Source organism: Corvus brachyrhynchos, unplaced genomic scaffold (genome assembly GCF_000691975.1).
Source record: "Corvus brachyrhynchos isolate BGI_N302 unplaced genomic scaffold, ASM69197v1 scaffold44, whole genome shotgun sequence".
In the NCBI taxonomy this organism is placed as follows: Eukaryota; Metazoa; Chordata; class Aves; order Passeriformes; family Corvidae; genus Corvus; species Corvus brachyrhynchos.
In genome coordinates, this window is record NW_008238359.1 from 5,243,383 (window position 1) to 5,265,210 (window position 21,828).

The 21,828-nt window shown below is 37.7% G+C and overlaps 1 protein-coding gene across 27 annotated transcripts in view; it reads left to right on the plus strand.

Annotated features, from left to right (window-relative positions):
- The window catches only part of DLG2 (discs large MAGUK scaffold protein 2), a 1,005,290-nt gene that overhangs the window by 702,300 nt on the left and 281,162 nt on the right, over positions 1 to 21,828 (plus strand). For all 27 annotated transcript variants that reach the window (XM_017735865.1, XM_017735859.1, XM_017735860.1 and 24 more), the window contains one exon: positions 18,177 to 18,313. In XM_017735865.1, the coding sequence (XP_017591354.1) occupies positions 18,177 to 18,313 (137 nt within the window). The remainder of the gene's footprint in view (positions 1 to 18,176; positions 18,314 to 21,828) is intronic.

Genomic DNA, 21,828 nt, shown 5'->3' on the forward strand with positions numbered 1-21,828 from the left:
TTTTTTTATTTTCAGTTGCTTCCGTTAGAGAAAGGGCTTATTAATCTCTGCGCTCAGCTGTTGGATGAGTGATGGATGCATCTCCAGCTTGGCTCATATGGCATCCTTCTGGGTGACAATAAGGCAGAGCATTTAAAAATTCTGTACTTGATTTATCCCATCCTTGTGGAAATGCTTCAAAGGAACTTGCTTTTTAAATGGATTTCCCAGTTACATAATGATCTCCAGCACACTGCTGAAAAGTTTCTCGGAACATCTTTTGTCTTGGGGTTGTATGAAAAACTGTGATGTGTGTGTGCTTTGGGATTCTACTTGACACTGTGTCTTTTTACTCTATGTAATTTTTTAAAATCCCAAAGACTAAGTGTCTTTTTTTATTTGCCTATGCCAAGTGTGAGGAATTCCCCATGGATCTTGTCCAGCTTCTTTTTCAGTTCTAGAGTTTTCTCCTGACTAAATGTAATACAGTAAGTCTCATAATTTTGCCATTATAACATGTCTTTGTACTCCTTTTTTCCTTTAGGTTGTAAATTTCTGGGTCAGAGAATAGTTTTATCATTTCCATCCCCATTCTAGAGTGCTGTGTAAGAGTTAAAAGGGAAATCCCTTTCATTATGTTTGCCATTGCTATTTTCATCAAGAGGAGAGGAGGAGATGCAGCAGACAGGGCAGCAGACAGTACAGCAGAGTGTTAATTGTCTCATCAGTATTTCCAATACATGATAAATCAAAATATAGGAAGGACAGTGCCATCATTTGCTAAACTACTGGGCTGAGTGTGGAAAAAAGTCTTTATGTAGACAGGAGGTCAACATCTTTTTTTTCTGTTTCTTAGTGGAGTAGTGAGAATTTCCTAGGGAGTGGCAGTTTTCTTGGCCATTTTCCTCTACCTATCTGATCCTTGTTTTAAATTCTTCAGGTAAATTTTAGAGAACGATTATGCTTGATCTTTCACTACTTTAAAAAACAGTTATATGACAGCTATTTCTGGAGCCTGATGTGACACCCTGATGCAACAGAAGATGGGGATTAGCCTGCTATGTGGAGTATGTTCATTGACACACCACCTTTCATTTCACCTGAGTAGTCTGAAAGTCCTTATGTTTCCTCCTTTGGAGACCTTCATCCATTTTTGAATATAAAGCCAAATGTGCAAATTAGTCACATGAAACTACAGAACAGTGTTTTCATCCTTTATTGTTCAGTTAATTATCTATGTAGCAAGTTCTGTCTTCTTGATAGTTTTTAGATGTCCAGATCTTTCTCAAGAAGTCTGCTGTCTGGAGGACAACACACATCAGCAAAATATTGCATTGACATGAAGAGTACCTTAAAAGGAGTAAATTGTATTTAATTACTTTTTTATAGCTTGAGGAGATGTAGCTCTTCAGTTTTGTTGTTTTCTTGTCTCTTTTTTTCCTGTAATCCTAAGCATGGGTAGACAGTATTTTAAGTCTTCTGAGAAAGGCATTACAGATTCTAATCATGGTGGGGAGACAAAGCTAGCTGCAGCTTTAGAGGTTCAAGTGATATAGTAAATAAAATATCACACTGCAGCCTATTTAAAAATTATTTTAGATTGTCAATATTATTCTTTTGTTTGCGCTAGTTGGAAAAAAAAAAGGAAGGATTTATATTGAGGCATCTTTCAACATCTGAAGTGAATAGCTGTCTTAGAAGTCAAACACGAAAGTGATTAATTGCAGTAGTCATTCATCTGGCTATTTCCATTACTATGACCTAGTCCTTTCTGCAGATCTGTTATCCTCATTTTTCTTCCAGTATTCCAAATTCTAGATAAAATTTTAGTTATCCTTAATGAAAACAAAAGAAATAATACATTTGGCAAAAAGAAATTTCTCTGTAGTATTTTAGCTTCAACTTCCCGTTTGTTATTATAGAACGTTTGTCCAGTGGCGTTGAACTGCTTTTCCTTCATCAGTTAGTGTTTTTTGGTTGGTTGGTTTGTGTCTTTAAATATTATATTAGAACTCCTAGATATGGCAGCTATTTTTTGGAGTTTAGGTGGAAGACCATTCGCTGTTGGCCGTGCAACACACGGTCTGTGCAGATGGCAATTTTTTCCAATTGTGCTGTCATAAGATTTGAGACCAGGAAGTCCACGCTCTGGGACCCACTGCACAAAGGTTCTGGGTCTGCCTGTGTCATATCAGTGACATGTACAAAGGGCAGCTGAGTTTTCACATGAAGTGAAGGTTCCTCCATTGCAGATGCAGTGAGATCAAGCTTCTTACAGAAAAAAAGTAGAGTCTTGCTGTGCCAAAGTTGTGCTCCCTGACACATAGGCAGCTGCTCTTCAATTCTTCTTCTTTCAAGTGGGCTGTAAAGCCATTGATTTATGAGAGTACCACTTGTTCTTCTTATCTTGCAGAGACTCATTTAAGATTTTTTCATTCAGAAATTCTGCTGCTTGGTCCAATGGCAAGTTGAGATATTTTTTTACAACATTAAGCATTGTGTGCTTGGTAGATGAAAAAAATTGCTGTGACCTCCTCCAGGGCAGATTTTGGCTGTTGTTATATGAGAAAGGCAAGGAAATAGCTTAATGCTTGTGTCCTTAGTGGCTAGTTTCAGACAAAAATGCAACTCTGAAAGCTTGAAAACTCAAGTTATATCTGTGGAGGGAATCTCCATGAAACCATAAACACTAGAGAGTATTTCCAAAATATTCCAAGAGCACAAAGCTCTGTGTTCATTACCTGGGATGTTGGTTTCTGAATTTTGAGTAGTAACTTATATGAACAAATAATAAACCTGCTTTTGGATTCTTTAGAAAAAAAATTGTCCTGTCATTATTGGTTGATAGGCATAAACAGTTGCCAAGCAAGATCTTAGAGCTTATGTAAAAAAGTGTATAATGACAGAAAAACTCTTTAGGATATGATAAAAGATATGTTGCATAAGCTAAAAGAACAATAGCCCCAAGACATGCTTGACATATTTATTTTGGAAAGTGATATTTGCAAATAAGGACATGATAGAGTTTTCTTTCTCAAAATTGTGGTTTGGTTTTTGTTTTGTTTCTTATGCAAAACAATTTGTAGGCTTTCTTATGAAATTAATAGAAAGGCATATTATTCAACAACAGAGAGAACTAAGGAAAAATAAAATTACAACAAATAATTTAGTAAAATTGTTTATTGTAGGCACATTTACATTTTATATACTGTAATTGAAAAATAAACTCAGTAAATGGTAGGTCAGGGGTAAATAATTCACAGTCTGCAGGTCAGATGTGTATGATTTCTAAATTTGAGTTATTATCAAATGTCATAACTTTCAGAAATTTGGGTTATTTTTAAATTATACTTTGAAATGCTATTACAGCAAATCATACCCCCTCTGTAAATCAGGATTGTAATTTCAAAGATGTACTTGACAGCTACAGAGAGATGTTGTGACTGTAGGTGCTTTCAAGACAAGATACGAAAAGTGCCTACCTTTTTGCTGGCATCGATTTTCACAGAAAGGTCATCTCTGATAAGGTTTGTATCATGATTAAAATCAGCAACAAAGGGACAAGACCTCAGCCTCAAACGAAGAAGCAATAGGTCTGGCAGTACTTAGGGAAGTTAGCTACTCACACACGCACAGGTCCTGATGGTCTTGATGACAGACCACCAGAATTTATCTGATGAAGTCTGAGTGCTGACAACAGTCGGGTTTGAGCAACCATGGGGAGAAGGTGAGGTGAAAAACTGGGAAGATAAAGCAGAAAACACATCTTCACTGAAGTGAACAAGAGGACCCAAGGGACTATAAAGCCATCAGTTTGCTTTTAGAATCTCAGAAGAATATTGGAAAAAGTAGGAAATCTCTTTATAAGCATCTAGAAAAAGGTTGAAGAGTAATGGTAACCAGAAGAGGCCATACTTCTTTTCTGCATCTCTTCCTCGTTCTTCTCAGATAACTCCATGTGTTGGGAGGGTTCAACACTGAAAGTAGTGTGAAAAAGCAAAGATGTTCAGCAAGGACAACTGCAAGGTGCTTTCAGCAGAAATAACCACATACTCTGCTAAATAGTGCTAACATAAAACTGTAGGAAAAGAATCCTGTGGAAGTGTAGCTAGAACTTTGTTAGCTGTAACATCTTGTTTCTTACACATCCTGCTGTGAGGAAACATTCAAATGCTATAATTGGTTTTATAAACTGAGGTATGATTTATAAGACATAGGAGCATTCCTTTCATCCTTTACAGGTAAAGCTTTGAGCTTTGCACTTCAAGAAGGGTGTATGCCAGTTGGAGGGACTCCAGGAAAAAGCTGTAAAAATGATCAGAGATTTAGAAAGCCTGTACTACAATGAATAAATGAGTGATCTGAAGCCATTTATCTGAAACACCAAAGACTAAGTGGGCGGTGGGGGGCAGTTTACGGGCACCTGATAGCAATCTTACCTTGCAGCACGTCTTTGAAGAGGGAGTTTAGTCTCTGTGCTGCCTAGGGAGGGTGTGAAACAAAATTTAATAGACAAATAATGAACAAGATTTGTACTGGATGTAGAAGAAGTGAGGATTGTGATGTGATCGATTACCAGGGAGGACAACAGGTCTGCAGCATGGGAGATACCTGGACAGCGATTTGTTAGACATAATGCAACTGTAGTTGCTTCTACTTCAGGTTGAGAAGAGTAATGATCCATTGAGTTTCTTCCTGTCCCAAGATCCATAACAATTTTTTTTTTCATTTCACTGTACTGTGAAGACAAAGAGTAGGCATGGGGTTATTTAAATCCTCCATCTGCAGAAATGAAGAGGGTGTCTTCCAGATAAAAAAACCATGTCCTTTGCCTGTCCTCAATAGTAATTTTATATTTTTCATTTCCATGGTTTTTTGCTTTAGGAAGGATAAAACATTTTAGAAAAGAAACTTCTGTGCATGGGAAAGTATTACTGAATATTAGAACAGATAATCTGCTTCTTAATCTGCATTTCTCTGTCTTTCCAGTTTTTCTGTTGCTCAAGCCAGGATCATGCTCATTAGGAACAATTTGATCTGATGGGTGGCTGGTTCTTCACCAAAGGGTGTGTGGCCCAGCATGTTTCAGTATTTGGAGGCTGGTAAAAACTCCTTTGCTTTGGACTGCACCAAGTCTTTTAATGCTAATTCTTGACTTCATATAAACAGTTCTGTCCAGCCCCTATCAGAGCTGAGTTTCTTTACAGCTAAAATCAGTCTTGTAAGCTTCGGGTGAATCTCACTGGTATTAATCTTTTCATCCAAATACCTGCCTAAATTTTCCAAATGGGGCCCAGAAATGGTCTGTGAATAAAGCAAGGTGTTAGTGCATTCATTCTTTCCCCCAGGGTTTCATTTTTTGTTGGAAATGCTGCATATATAGTTCCCAGAGACTGACCTAGACCCTGGCTCTGGCATTGCAGAAAGTTCAGGGTTTATTATTAGTTGAAATAGCTGATGGAAAGGCTATGTTAATACTCCTAGCTAGAACCCCTCAAGGGACTAACAGCAGGGTCTTGTGTTATCTCATTAAGAGGGAAACTTACAGAAAATCTGTGGTGTAACTCAGGCTTGAACAACCATATTTTTTAAGTGTTATACTGAGTCTCAATTCTGCTAAGCACAAGCTCTTAGAAAATCTTTAATGGTCTGGGACCAGTCTGAAAAAAATTTGTAATTCTGTTTCAAATGTGAGTTCACATTCCCTTTCTGGTTAGGTATGCTAGAATACGATTCCCTTAGAAAATATTTGGCGTAATTTCTGAGAAGTCGTAGAATCATAGACTGATTAATGAATATTTTGGGTACGAAGGGAGCTTTAAAGGTCATTTAGTTCCAGCCTTCTTGCAATGACCAAGGACATCTTCAACTAGACCAGGTTTCTCAGACCTGCGTCCAGCCTGGTCTTGAATGTTTCCAGGGATGGCATCCACATCTGGGCAACATGTGGCAGTATTTCACCACCCACATCATAAAAAATTTCTTCCTTATATTTAATCTAAATCTCTGCTCTTTCAGTTTAAAGCTGTTACCCCCCATACTGTCACTAGAGGTCCTGTCCTCATCTATTTTAGAAAGGCACGGGTGTCTGATTTTACTCTGTGGGAGTGCAGGGTGCTTCTCACCAGCAAATAAAACATACTTACTTCACTTTGTTTCCTAGAGTGCTGCAAGACAGCATCATCAGTAAACTGAACTAAGGGACCAAACTACAGTTTCAGAGAGACAAAAAGAATCAAAGCAAAGTGCAATGACTCATTAATCCATTTTCAGAGTCTCTTTGCCTTATTATTTCTGTTGAATAAGCACCATCTCTTTTCCTTCTCTGTATCATTTATATACCTGTTCAACTTTTACTATCATGTCCCTGTAAATGGCCTTAGATAAAAAAGCAAAATTACATGTACATTTGTGCCTTGATTTCTCTCAGTTTTTTAAGAAGGAAGTAACTGAATGGATGACAGATTGATTATTTATGGGTTGATTGCAAATACATAAGAGGCTGCAAGATGAACTTTGATTTCGTTTTTTATTTTCAAGCTTCAACATAATTGACAAAGAGCTTTTCAATAAAGTAGTTCTGTTCAACTTTGCAACAGGGATGAGAAGATAAATTTCCCTCATAAGATGGAGGACAAATAAAAGAAACTGATGAGTCTGTCCCTGACATGTATGGTTGTTAAAAAGATCCCAAACTGACAGACTGCTCCTTCTGTCTCCATTTTATTGGCGACAAATTATTAAATATTTGTCTCAAAGAGCCATTCAACTTAGCAGACACAGCTATACTCAGTTAAAGATATATCACCTAATGTTATAAAAAGCGAACAGCATTTCTCCCTGAATTGGAATAATTTTCTCCTGTGTCAAGTCTGTAGATTTCAAAAATTAACCTATATCAGAAAAAAAGTGGCGGGAAAAGCACAGATTTACGTAGTACAGAGACTTAAAAAATTTAACATCTCATCAAAAAGTAATAGCTACTTTAAGGCAGATCTTGGTGTGTACATCTACAGGAGCAAATGCTTTTCATTTGAATTATTAGGAGATGAATATCTTGTGCTGCTTCCAGTAATTACAGTAATTTGTGCAGAAAATGACATAGGTACTATTTGTTAATGACTGGCAAACTGTGGTCGACTGTCAGCATAAATTTGGTTCCTACACCTGAAACAGCTCATGTACTTTGTGCATGGAAAGTGATCCATGTTTCAGGATTTAAACCCAAGTTAATATATAATGTAAAAACAATAGCAGGCTCTTTGGATCGTCTCCTTGCAGTCGTTGCAGGTTTCTGTAACTGCCCGCCTGTCTCTTGGCACTGCAGACGAGCCATGCCCTGTTACTTTTTTCCTTTGCCCAAACATTATGTGTCTGAATGTAGGATCAGGAATTAAGGTCAAGTGAACTTTCAGAGCACGAACAGTGAGTGAAAAAGGAAAAAAAAGGCTTCAAGATTTTGTTGAATTGTCTGTGGAAGAGAGGAGACAGTCAGGGAAAGGGAACTTCTCTTGGTTTTATACCAGGAATCTAGATCTGCCATGCTGATCCCATTTCCAGATACTTCTCAAAATTAAAACTTTAGAGAGCTGGTTGATTATCAGTTACATATTAATGGGAAATGGCATTTTTAGCAGGAGATGCAGTTAAAATAAATGTGGCTATAAGGGCATATTTATGATAATGACACTAATTGCTTTAAAAATTTGAAAAAAAATGGGACAGTAGAGATAATTTGATTTCCCCCTGCTTTCAACCTGCATGCGTAGCTGTACTCTAGACATTCTCACAATGCACTCAGAGGTGGTTAAATCCAACATTCTCAAGCCTTGTGCTTCTCTTGAAAGCGTGAGTTAAAGACTTGATATTAGAGTCTCCAGCCAGGAAAAGAGGGTCATAGTACTTGTGTATCTTCCAGAGCAAAAATTGCTGAAATACTGAATAAGCATTATTGTTACTACACTGTTTTCTTCCACTATAGATCTGGCTTAGCTCTCAAGAGCATTACAAACCTATGATTGTTAACTTCTCTTTCTCTCTCTTAAGCTTAGGAGAGCAGTTTTATTTTTCCCTTTTCTCCCAATAGGACTCATGCTGTAAAGGCCTATTTTTATTGACTGTTTTTCAGGTGCATTACTAGCCTAAACAGACATTTCTGTCCTACTCACTTCAGCTACTTGCTCCGGTCCCTGCATCTTTCCTTCTTCCCACATCCTTCAAATTGTTTGCAGGGCAGCAGTGATGACGTTGCACTGCTCTCCATAGGAGTCACAGATTTACAATGAGGGGCCACGTACGAAAGTGTGCTGCCAGCAAAGGGACATGTGAACCCAACACCATCCTCATCTGCCAGCTCTTACTGCTGCCATCTCTGTGAATGATGGTCAATATGCACCTGGTCTGTGATTCAGGTTAATTTGGCTTGGTTTTCACACCATTTTCAATTTGCCATCTGGCTAGAAAATTTTCATGGCTAACATAAGGCAGGCAGTGGGAAAGAAGGCAGGGAGCACATCAGAGTTGTCTTTTTTGGCACTAGTGAGTTTTTGGGTCAGCATATGACAATTTAAAAAATGCACCGTGCAACCTCCCACCTGGCTTTTTGCTGCTAATTAGGACAACTGGCTGCTTAAAATCATGGAATGGTTTGGGCTGGATGGGACCTTAAAGATCATTGCATTCCATCCTATTTGCCATGGGCGTGATACCTTCCACCAGACCAGGTTGCTGAAAACCTCATCCAACCTGGCTTTGGACACTTTCCCAGGATGTCTTCTACATCTGTAGTTGTGTATAATCCAGTTGATTTTTGCCCAAGTGAATGAAAGAGCAGGGGTGAGGATGGGATTTAAAAACTCAAAGCCAAAACACAAAGCAAAGCCAAAAACCTCTTGCAAAAAAAATGCTGGTAATGTAGAAAAAGAAGTGTGAGAAAAAACTGGGTAGCCTTTAGCAGTCCATTCATATCACATTCAGCCATACAGTCTGCTTCTGCTGTGTTTAACATTATTCCCTGCAAGATATAAATGATCCTGTCACCAGGCAGGATGATGTCTACCCTAATCAAGGATTCTGATTTTTAGTGCCTCTGGATGTGAGGATTGTTTTTCTTTGTGGGTGCACCAAAAATATACAAAAGCTTCCTGCGTGAAAAGGAAGTGACCACTGATTCAGTTCAGTTGTAGGCATATGGAGATGTGAGAAGAGAAAGGCATTTAAAAACATCAGCTATCAGCAGTTAATCCTGTTCCTAAGTGGCAGATCTTGGATTTTTCTATTTCACAACACTAATCTTCACTTCTTTAAAAACCTAATTTGTCTGGTCTTAACATGAAATGTTTAGACTTGGTGTATGGTGTGTTTATTTCCAAAAAAACCAAACTGCTTGCCATAATTCTTGGAGTGCCAGTATATGTCAAAAATGAAATAATTTTCTTTTTCTTTCACTTACACTGGTAAAATTGTGACAGTGTGATTTAATATGATTTTTAGTGAACTTGAATTCTCATTAATGCTTTAAAAGTCATATTATTGTGAATAATTAGGAAGATTCCCTGATCTTTTCAAGTCAAATTGTAAAGTATTCTTAAGAATTACTGTTGTGCAATTAGGCCACTGCTCATTGTCTATGCTTTCTGGGAATTTTATTCCTAATTAATTTGAATAAATGTAAAAATATAGAATAAGCACAACTTCTAATGAGGCTCAAAGTGTATTCTCCTAACTTGCTGTTTCCTTTCTTTTCTACTACATCTAAGGAGAATGTATCTTTAGGTATAAATATATGCAGGCAAAAAATCATAATAGGAAAAACATTAAACTGCAAAACAATAGAAAAGAAGGGATTGTTTTCATTTGCTTGTTAGAGAACTTTTTACAAATTCCTACTAATAGCAGGGTAATTTAACAAGATGTGTTTTCAAGGATTTATTAAAGATTACAGAAAGATTAGCTTTACTGTTATGATAATGTAAACCAATGCTTTATCTACTGTACCTACAGCATGATTGTTCTTAAACATGCACTCACTGCCTTGCAGCTTTATTAACATTTGCATCATAATCTCAATTTCCCATCATTTCCTTTCTGGCTGGAAATGTAAATGATTTTTTTTTTGAGCCAAGGAGTGTAACTCTGTCTCCTGAGAACAGATTTCTTTCTTTCATGTTGTAATCTAATAAATTTGGCTACAATGTTTGATTTTGATGCCGCTAAGAATGAAAAAGTAGTTGGGAAAGGGTTGTTTATATGTGCTTCTGAGGCTGCAGCTGAGTAACTTAGCAGGAAAATCCCTGAAATATCCAGATGATATTTTTCCATATTCTGGGCTCATCTGTGTTTCTGACTTCTGTGGGTCTCAGATGATGTTGATGAACCCTTTGTGTCCAAAGAGAAGAGGTAATGCTTTGCATTCCCCTGCCCCCAGCAGAAGAGCAGGCTCAGAGAATGTGCTGGTGGGCAGGGGCTGTCCAGGACATCTCAAAAAAAAAAGCAGGAAGCTGTTCTGGAACAGATATAAGGAATTGTAGTTAGCAGCATGGTAGCCAAATTTTGAAATTACATATGCTGAAAAGCTGCTTCGATATTCTCAATCAAAGGCATGAAAATCAGTCTGCCATCACTCCATCACCAGATAGCAGCTACCACCAGAGTCTCTCCTCTTGAGTTGTAGCTGGCTGCCACTTTTCCAAGCTTTCAGTCCTTCAGAGAACTCTTTGTGATAGTATGAATGTACATATGCAGCAGTGTCTTGAAGCCATTTTAATCTCAGTGAGATTAATATCTCTGTTTTCATCAAGAATGAAGGACACACCTCTGCACAGTCTTGCACTGAGCTGTGCAGCAAGTTTGTGTCACTATAATGTTTTAAATGTCAATGATATTTTTTCTTTTTGTTAAATCAAGAATATTTAAAATTAGATCTAACCATATTATTGAAGTTTATTTTAAAAATTTGAGTTTGCAGAACTAAAAATTAATGCAGATAAAGGCAAATAAAAGATGAAAAATTTTACTCTTTAATTTCTATTAAAGCCTCAACCAAAATCTCTCTCCATACAGAAAAGTATCAGTGATCATTTGCAAGGAAAGGATTCTCTTTGATTGCTGTATAATCCCAGGTGCCAAGCAGCATCCAGCCATAGCATCTCTTGTGGGCACGCTGGCCATACTTGGTGGGAGCGCTGTGTGTGCTGCTCAGTTTGATCCTCGAGTAGTAGGAGGCTGTCCTGTAATCTGGCATCCCTGGTGCTTCAGTAGTATGGAGAGGTGATGCACTGGCAGCTGGAATGTAGGGATTAATGGAAATATTAACTATAAAAATGGCTATGGGCAAGAACAAAGGAAATGTGTGAAAACAGTTGGATAAATACCTGAAGGCATGAATATATAATGCCATACAGTGTTAGGGGAACAACCATTTTCTCTTTGTGTAAGGTGCTTTTGGACAATATTCTTCTTACCTAGTGGCACTGTATATCATTTTTATTCTATCTGACACCAACTGGGAAATAACCCAAAACACTAGATATTTCTGAAAGAAAATGTCAAAACAGTAAGGAAGATGCTTGAAGTTTTTGACCCAAGGCCATTAGAAAGAAACACCAGATAACAATATGCTGTGTTAGATGTGTAGGGGCTTGGGCCTTCTTTGTGGTCTAGGCTATTATCCAGTTGTGGGTTACAAAAAGAGCCCTCTGAAGTGCTCTGGGGGCAGGGTCTGAAACAAGAATTAACAATGGCAGTGAAAGTAGACAGCTTTTAAATATGTTATGAATATTAGTAAAAGTTTTATGAATCATACTGTACTTTAGATTGACTTTTTCATCCACAGAACAGAATGTAGTCAAATTTTATTCACATAAGTCCTTCTGGCATAAACTGTCACATGCATCAGGCATAAGAATTGTTATAAGAACTCACTCAAATAAATTGATACTTGACTCTACTGCTACAAAACGAAGGAGATGAGAGAAAGTGACTTCATATACTTGGGATTAATAGTTTCTCAAGAACTAATTCATAGGCTGACAAAAAAAAAAAGAGAGAGCTCTGTAGAGGAAGATCTGTCCCTCCTTGTAACATCGTGTAATTATTGTGACACAAATTTTAGTTTTTATTTTGTGATGTATTTTATTTTTGCATGCACCAAATAAAAGAGGAATCTACTGTCAATAAGGAACAATAATCATAAGTCACAGTTATAACAAGCATATTAAATGTCCACAGTTGTGAGGTTATTGTAAATATGTGCTGTATGTGTCCTCTAGGAAAGCTGAAATTGGCAACAAGAGGCTTGAACAAAGGGCATGGGGAGACATTCCCTGCTATTCCTTTGTTTATAATTAACATTTTTATAGTTTGTTTACTCCTATAAACTGGACATAACAGTGGTACCTGTCAAAACAAGTCAATCATTATATCAGTCAACGCATTTTATTTTACCCATGTTCCTTTCCTCTCTGCAAGTGGAACTTGATTCATTAGAAACCTGGATTGGACTTCATTGTTCCAGGTTTGACAGTTTAAACAATAAAACAAAACCAAGGTGCATCTTTTGTAGCTGAGTTGTAGAAGTGCTGGTCCTTGGAAAGGCAGGAGCTGCCCCACTTTGAGTTCCTCAGTGCCATGTCCAGTTGTTCGCAGGAGCATGGTCGATGTGTCACATGCCACAGAGCAGCCAGGCTTGCAGCATCAGGGAAGGGCCTCAGTGGGGAAACTTGTGGCATGGGGCCTTTCTGGTGGTATTTTCTGTTTTGCTGCATGAAATAGTTTCTTAAAATCTGAATTCACACAGTGATCTGAAGCAAATCGGTTTGTTTCACACCTGTAGAAAATAAATGTGACAAAAAGCCATGAGAGACCGTGTAGCATGGGGCCTTTCTGGTGGTATTTTCTGTTTTGCTGCATGAAATAGTTTCTTAAAATCTGAATTCACACAGTGATCTGAAGCAAATCGGTTTGTTTCACACCTGTAGAAAATAAATGTGACAAGAAGCAATGAGAGACCGGGTAGGGAGAAGTAGTGACATTTATTCATGAAACCTCTGAGTAAGTTAACCATCTTCCTTTCATATATTTCATTCACTCTCCATTTCATCCACATCCCCCAGTATGCATGGGCTGTGGTGGTCTGGCTCACTTGTGAGTGACACAAAGGACATGGGACATCAAGCCCTTACCGCATCTCCTGGCATTTTCTTGATTGGCAACCAAGGACTGACTGATTTTTGGAGAAATTATTTATACCCTCTAGGAATCTACTGTTGCTATTGGTGGTCCTTTATATTGAATATACTCCTTTCTTCAGTCTCTGAGTCTTAGACAAAAGAAGCTGCTCATTTGCTGGTTTTTTTTCATTTAGGAAACACACGTCTTTATTGAAATGATCTGCTTCCCTGTTGGGCTTACAGGCAAGAGAACGGCAGGTGTCACATGCTGCAGTTTTGCTGCCAACATCCCACTGTCATGGTACAGGGTCTTCTGCTGACAAGACACCTGTTCAGTGGTCTTACGGAGTCTGGACATTCTTTCCAGGCTTGACAAAAATGACTCATTTTGATTTTTATTGCTTGGAATGCTTTGTACTGTCGATACACATGATTTCTCTAACCTTTGGTCTTTCTTCTCGTGCTTACATTCATATTCCCATTCAGACTTCATTTGTTGTTATGATAATATTTCTGTTAAAAGTCCTATGCCTGTTGTGGTTTCACTAAGTCTATGCTCACAGGTTGGTTATGAGGTAAGGTATACTGTGGTTTAGCTAGGAATTAGGAATTACCTGTTTTATGTCTCTAAAGCACACTGTTTTGGTTAACTACCTGAAAATCAAACACTTCTTAACTATATTTTAAGGTTGTGACTTAAATGCTGCTTTCTTTGGCTTCCCCTTTTTGGGAACTGTGAAACTCATGTTTGATTTCTATCCGAAAATCCTCATTCTGTTTGCTGCTTTAAAATAAGCTTGTTTCTCTGTGTAGGATAGTAGCAAAAGGCAACATCCGTTTTGGGGTTCTGACTGAGTTTCTTTAACTTCACTTCTCATTAGAAAGCTGACATTACATAGCTGCAGTTGATCTTTTAGGCTCCCTCCCTGGTTACTGCAAAGCAGTATGCCCGCAGCGTAATTCACCCACTGTGTCTTAAACAGAGATTTTATTATTATCACATAGAGGCAACTTTGCCGGACTAATTATACAGGGAGCTTCCAAGCCTACTTTTACCAGAAAAGCAGTTGGAACATGTTATGTTTTTAAAATAGAGAGGTATGTAAAACATGTATCTGGTACAAAAAATGATGCAAAGTAGATGTTAGTCACAGTTTGGTTTTTTTTTTTTCTGAAATTGATTGAGACTTGGGAAGCCTTAGAATTTTTCTTCGGCTGCAACTCTTTTTTTTTTTTTTTTTTTTTGCTTTGTTAATCTTTCAAATATTTTAATGGGGGTTTTTTTACTAATAATCCCAGGAAAAGATATGACTGAATATATTTGACTTATTAATAGCACCATTTTTTTCTGTAGTTTCCAGTTTTGATGGAATAGCTTTTGTCCGTCCCTTTTCCTCTTTCTGATTTGAGTAATGTCCTGTTTCATTGGATTATTACACATTCACAGGATCAGTGATCAGAGGAAGTGGAAGGAAATGAGGTTTGACTCAACTTTCCTAGTTTACACATTGAGTCAATCTTATATGGGCCTACCCTCTTCAGTGATTGTGCACTAGTATTAAGTCCAGCTTTCTCTCTTTTTCCCTCTTGAAGTAGTCTCTTCTTCACTGAACCATAGGAACATGGACTAGTTTGGATTAGAAGGTATCTTTAAGGTCCAACCCCATTGTTCACTAGACCAGGTCGTTCAACGCCCTGTTCAACCTGGCCTTGAACAATTCCAGGGATGGGGCATCCACAACTTTTCAGGGCAGCCTGTGCCAGTGCCTCACTACCATCATCCTAAAACATTTCTTCCTCAACTCCATTCTGAATTTATCCTCCGTCTAATTCCTCTTGTGAGGAATTTGAGCACTCTGTCCAAGCTCAGCTGTTTCTACGAAGAAGATTGCACATCAGCCAAAGAGGAAGTGATCAAGTCCTGATCTTCTGTGTTCTGATAGAAATGTTTTCCTAACCAAAAGAGTCAACATGAAAAAGGTTCTGCTATCAGATATGCTGTTTTGGTTTTGGGGGGGTGGGGGGCTGGGGGTTAATTCAATGGAACAGTGCAAAATACCATTTAGAAAACATACCTTGTTGATTTGTTCCCAATTGTTTGAATGATTCTCTGCTTTTAAAACAGAGTAAGAATCTGATATAACTCTAATCTGATGTAGTGAGTGACCAGGGATGCATACCAGCGTTGAGCAAACCTTTCTGAAGTCTTAAAACAGAAACCCTCAGTCTAAATGAACTCAAATTGTGAACTTTCATAGCACAGATCTTCCCACTCATCTCTTCCCACATCCAGACCCCAGCCTTCAGAAACCAAAAGTGTGATTCACCTCATCTCTTTCAGTTGTCTTGCTGAGATGAGATGAATCATGCTTTAAAAGCTCTTAATGAATTTTCATTTATCATTCAGGTAGTATAAATGATAAGCATAGTTTTCTGATGTCATTTGGCCGTATGAATACTACCCAAAAGTTTTTGTGTCGTATACTTGCCGTGTGCCCTAGCAATTAGCAGAAGTCATTTAAATAAAATTAAATGGGCCATTGTTCCATTCCCTGTTCTTTTCAAGAACAAATCTTTTAAAGAGGGCAAGTATGATTAAGCAATGAAATTAAATCATTATTGACTGACATGGAAAATTTTTCTCTTCCTCAGTTTTTTCTCCAACCCACTCTCCCTTTGCTCCCCACAGTGTTACCTCATCTTGTTCTGCTCTTTTAAACCTTTCTATAATCACTGCTGGTTTTTTGGATGCCCAAAGTCAGACCCTGCTTATAAACACAGTGTAGGCCCACTCAGTGTATCACATCTAAATTTTATGTAGACTGTAGTAGAAAAAGTTATTCCTTTCATGGTAGGTGAGCATCATGAAATGGGAGTAGCCTGTGTTAGTGCTCTTTTGTTCTATGTGTTTGTATATCTGTTGTGCTACAGCCATGCAAACAGCAAGCCAAGCACCCCACTCAGCACTGCAGAAAATGCAAGTGATTATCTTGGCTGCTACTTGCTTGTATTGCAGCAGGACCAGGCTGAATTAGGACCCTCTTTGTGCAAAGTACAGGCCAGTTGTGTGTCCAGAAATGACCTTGCCCTTTACACGTGTGCAGTGTCAGTAAAGGGAAGAGAAGGGGATCAAAGCACACCTAATCTTCCCGAGGTCATGCCCTAGGTGAGCAGTGGAGCTGAAGAAAGCCCTCTGGCTGAGGTCTAGCCTACTCATTTGCTCCCACCATCATTCTGGAATACTCTCAGATCTTTACTGGTAGAAGCCTATACAGATGGAGTTTGGATCAAATTCATTATAATTATGTCACCAAGAAATATTATTCAGTCATTGTTCCTTGTCCACAAATAGTGTTTTAAATAAAATTTCCGTTCTTGATGTTTTACTAGAATATCTTTTCTCTTCTTTCTTAGTAGTCCCCAGAAAAAATTCTTCCATGCTGAAAAATTGTAATCTTTTAATTCTTGTAGTGACAGTAGCACATAAACAGTAACAGTGATTGCCAGCTTTAGCTGGAAATTCAGTAAAGCTTTATTTTAATTACCCCATACTTCTGAATTAACTTCATGTGTATTGTTAATAGTCAATTAATTAAGTAGTGTTTCAATCTGAGATATAAATTCAAAGGTTTCTTTTTGTAATTTACTGCTTTGGCACTATCCATTAAGTAGTCCATTATGGTATCTGACCTCACATCTTTTTGAAGCTAAAATAACGATCAGATGAAAATAATGTGGGGAAAAAAAATTTAAAATATTTAATTCACTCAAAATCCCCCTATCCCTGTACTCATACAGCTGCTAAAAAAATGTTTTGTGTATTAAATATACTGTCCCTTAATTTTTATTGTCCAAGCAGTCTCCCTTTTGAGTTTGTGATGAAATGCCAGATTTCAGGCAACTCACTTTTTACTACTGCATTTTACTGCTCAGGCTACAGCTACTACCAACATGTTTCTTTTAGGAATGAGTGAACAGCATAGATTTCATAGATAAAACCAGTGATTACTCTCTAAATAGATATAACTGTTTTTCTGTACAGCTAAAAGAGAAATCCCTAGCTGAAGCAATAATCTAAGCAGGTTATTGTCAATAACAGCTTCTCTGTTCAGCTGGAAGTTCCCATTAGCTATACAATCTCTGAAAAGTTAGCTGTATGAAGTTAATTTTTATGGGAAATCAAGCACAGTGATTTCTGTCTTTTCTTTGATTGAGAGATAAAAATGTTCCAAAAAATTAAAGCAGTGATTTCTCTATATGTGCAATGTGTCAGAGGATAAGAAATACAGGAAAAGGGGAGAACTGTCTTTTTTTCTTCCCCCAACATCTGTTTATTTTACCTTCCTTTTCTTGAATGATGTCAGCATGTATTATTGACATTGTTCCAAAGTTTGGGATTTTGAGTGTTTATCTAGGAATTTCACAGATCACTGAATAGAAATTACATATGTACAAAGGACTATTGCTTTCTTACTTTATGTATCCATAGCCAAAGATTTGTGTCCTAGAAAAAAACCCACACTTAAAATCAAACATCTGCACCTTTTCTCTTTTATTTTCAATGACCCTTTACTGTGGTACTACATAAATTTGCAAAACCTGTGCTAGACCTTTCCAAGTATTTTTCAAATTGTGTGGACAATCAGAGCATCTTTCATTTTGTTCTGACAGATGGTGATGTATTTTATACCAATATTTAACAAAATAAATTCCAAGTTTCAGAGTTTTATTGCTGGCCATGGCAAGCTGGGCCATAACCTCTTGACGTAGGCTGCACTGGACCCCAGTGAGGAGGGTGCATAGAATCATCACTGTGATGCAATTATTTTTGTCTCTACCTTCCATTGTGAGTGACATAGAATTTCCTTACTCTAGTTTTGTCCCTGACCTTTCAGGGAAAGTGAAAGAGTATGCTGTTTGTATTTTTCAAAGAAATACTCAAAGTTTACAGTGTATATGCTACTCTTCCACTTCTCTTTAATGTTAAATGTTGTATCGCTAATGTTTTGTTTACAATATCTTTTCCAGGTCTGGGATTCAGTATTGCAGGAGGAGTGGGAAACCAACACATCCCTGGAGACAACAGCATTTATGTCACCAAGATTATTGATGGGGGAGCTGCGCAAAAAGATGGGAGATTGCAGGTTGGAGATAGACTTCTTATGGTGAGTATGACAAATTTAAATCACATTTATTTAGCTGAAAGTTCATATAAGGACTTTCATTCACCATACATCTTTCTGGAGTTAACCAATACAACTGCTATAATAATTATATTTCCATCATCTTAATTTTTCCATTTTTGTCATATATTTCTGAGACTAAAGTTAACAAAGCATTCCTCTGGAAAACTATCATTTTATGAAGGCAGTGTATTATATTTCTTTGACAAGCCTTTTACAGAGAAGAGAATAAATGTATTATGCACATAAGTGACAAGGCAAAATGCACCATAAATCTTAGAAGACTTTAAACAAATTGTTTTTTCAGGTAGTACTGATTCTACTGTTGTAAGCAAATTGAAAGCTGTCAAAATGTGCCCGTAACCGACTCACATGTAGCAGTACATTTCAGTACCTGTAGGAATGCTTTATCTACATGTTCCATGTCGATGTTAAAAAACCCCAAAACATTTCGGAAATTTTCCCTCGAGGAAGTGTATTCTTCTGATGGAACTCAGTTCAGGAAATTTTTTCTGCTATGTGCTGTGCTCATTCATTGTTTCTCATAGATAATGCTTTCCCACTCACAGTTTGTTTAATTCAACATTGAGGGGGAAATCCTGGCCCTGGTGAATCAGCACAAGTTCATCTATGTCAAATTGTATTCATGTCAATGCATTTGCATAGATTTCAGCAGATAGAGAAATATTCTTTTAATAAGAGAAATGAAAAAAACCTTATACAGCAGTAGCATTGTTTTGTGATGTGTTATTTAAGCAGTAAAAAATTGCTGCCTGCAAAGCTGTGCCTATTTGAGGTTTTCTTTATTGGCTAGGGACCCTGTGTTCCAGTCACATAGGATGATGACCAATAATTTATACAGAGTACTAAACAGTACTGGAAAGGCACTTGGTTGCTGGGTTGATGACTCCTTGTCTTCTTTAACCCAAGTGTATAGATAAAACAGCTTAAGAATCAACTGGTGTTAGCAAAATCAAATCAAAATGAAACTAGAACTCAAAATTTCTTTGACATTTTCTATTTGCAGAATCTCAGCATAGTAAAATTCAAGTCAATGTTGGAGAATTTAGTTTTGGCTTTTTTTTGGTGTAGAAATGTATATTTTTATTTGCCTAATATGCGCTTCAGTTATTTGCAACTTGTTGCAAATCCGCTTCTGTTCAGCCGTTGCCTGTTGGTTTTTACCCTAATGAGAATTCCTTGCAGTTTTTGTGTCATCCACAATTTTTTGTTACTTTACTCTTAATTCCTTCCAATTCACATGAGATAGTAAATATATAGATATATATATAAAAGAAAACCGAATAGATACAAACCCCCCACATTCACCCTCCCCAGTGTAACTTCATCAGAACGAATTTGAATAGAAATATAGTATTTTATATACCACTGTGAATAAGTTAATTCATTTCAGATTTTTACAGGATTAGTCTATTAAGCATCTCAGCCCTAAATCTGTGATTCACTGCAGTCAGATATAGATGTTTCTTCATCGTGACAAGTTTATGCTTCTGAAAATGGGCAGAGGTCATTTGCATTGTGTTTGATGTCTTTGTTCTTTCCTTTCAGTCTGTACTGTTTCTTTACTTAGTGTTGTGTCCTTTTATCACAGCATGTAAAATGAGCAAAAAAAAAAATCATTCAAAGTATTGCTCACCTCTAGTTATGCACTAGCAGACCAAGCTTTTCACTGTTGCATAAGAAAATACTAGTCAGCTTACTCTTTGTATACCTTAATCATTGCATATTTGGAGATATGTGCACAAGATCAAAATCTTTTTCTAAAATTCATGCAGATTGCAGCCATGTTTCCTGATTCTCTCCAACAAGACATGCTGATTTGTTTTTAACTTCTGTACCTTCAGTATTTTTCTGTCCTAATTTGTGAATTATCTGTCATTTCATGGCACTAACTTCATGTTCCTTTATGAATAGTGAGTGAAAGAATTAATTGCTTTCTTTTGGCAGTGTTTCAACACAATATTACCCTTGTCATCTATACAGTCCTGCTTCACTGATTTCTTATTGATTATACATTTGAACAGTTCCTCTTTTTCATTTTTTCCTTCTCAGTAGTGCATCCTTTCTTGATCTTTGGTTTTTTCCATCATTTCTCTATAGACTTTAAGAGAATTTGGCATCCTTCTGGAATTCTCAGCAGCTGCTGGGTAGCTTGTTTAATTTTTGTATCTGCGTTTTGATAATTTTGTGTGAAACGCTTTCAGGTCCCGAAGAATGTGCAAATCAAATTAATTTAAATTTAAGATGTAATAAAAGTGTAGATTCAAAATCAAAACTAATATTGAAATTATTGAAATGTAAAACAAGAAGGGGCCACCTGAGCATTTTGCAGCTTGATAACCCTACTGTTACTAAATGAAGATTGGCCATAGTGTGGTAAGCATTTCAGAAGATGTATTATGTAAATAATACATTGTGATTATTGTGAAATCTGTACCAGGACATGTTAGGCAGTTATGCTTCTGTGGCACTAAGCCTGCACTTAGGACTCCTGAGCACTTGCACAGGAAAATGCTCCATTGTATAATAAGCCCGAGGTACCTGTTTGGAAAATTACTGGTGAAAGCATGTTTAACCCAAAAACTGAGTGTTTTTTCTAGGTATATATGAAAGGAGAAGACCAGAGCTCTTCTCTGAAGACTTAACAGCTAGGAGAAAAATACTCCCTCACTGTGTTCTGGTGGTAATGCCTGTGGTAATGTCTTGTTCTGCTGGTGGTAATGCCAGTGGTGAGAATCCCACTGCAGTGGGTGTCTCAGAGAGGTCACTTCTCTCTCCTCTGGAAAGGAGGAAAAGTAAATCATATACAGAGAGCATCACAGACCAACATGGTAATTCAGAGTCAGCTATAGGGCCAGACAGGGTTGCTTGGGGATTTATCCAATTGAATCTCAAAAATCTCCAAGGATGGAGTTTGCAGAGGCTTTCTAGGAAACCTGTTCCACAGCTCAGCTGTCCTCCTGAGCAAAATACTTTTCCTGATAACCTGTTTGACCCTCTCTTGTTTCAACATCAGCCTGCTGTCACTCATCCTGTTACTACATGTGGCTCTGAAAATCTTAGCTCTGCCTTGATGATCTTCCTATAAGCACTGGGGGTCTGTTATTAGTTGTCTTCAGAGGAACCTCTTCTCCAGGCTGAGAACGCCGAGATCCCTCATATTGTGCTCACCAGATCCCCAACCATCCCAGTAGTACAACTCTCAACTTGCCTCCTTTTGTTATTTTTCCTACAGTGCAGGAACCAAACCTGAACAGTTTCCAGGTACAGGCTGATGAGTGTGGGCTATTGGGGAATAATCCTTTGCTGGTTCTCCAACCTCTGCTCCTGCTTCTCCAGCCCAGGGTGCTGTTGACCTCTTTGCTGCCAGGACACACAGCTGGCTCATGCCCAGCTTGCCATCCGTCAGGAGCCCCAAGCACTTTTCCATAGAGATGGTGCCAGGCTGTCAGTGCCCAGCCTGTGCTATTGATGGG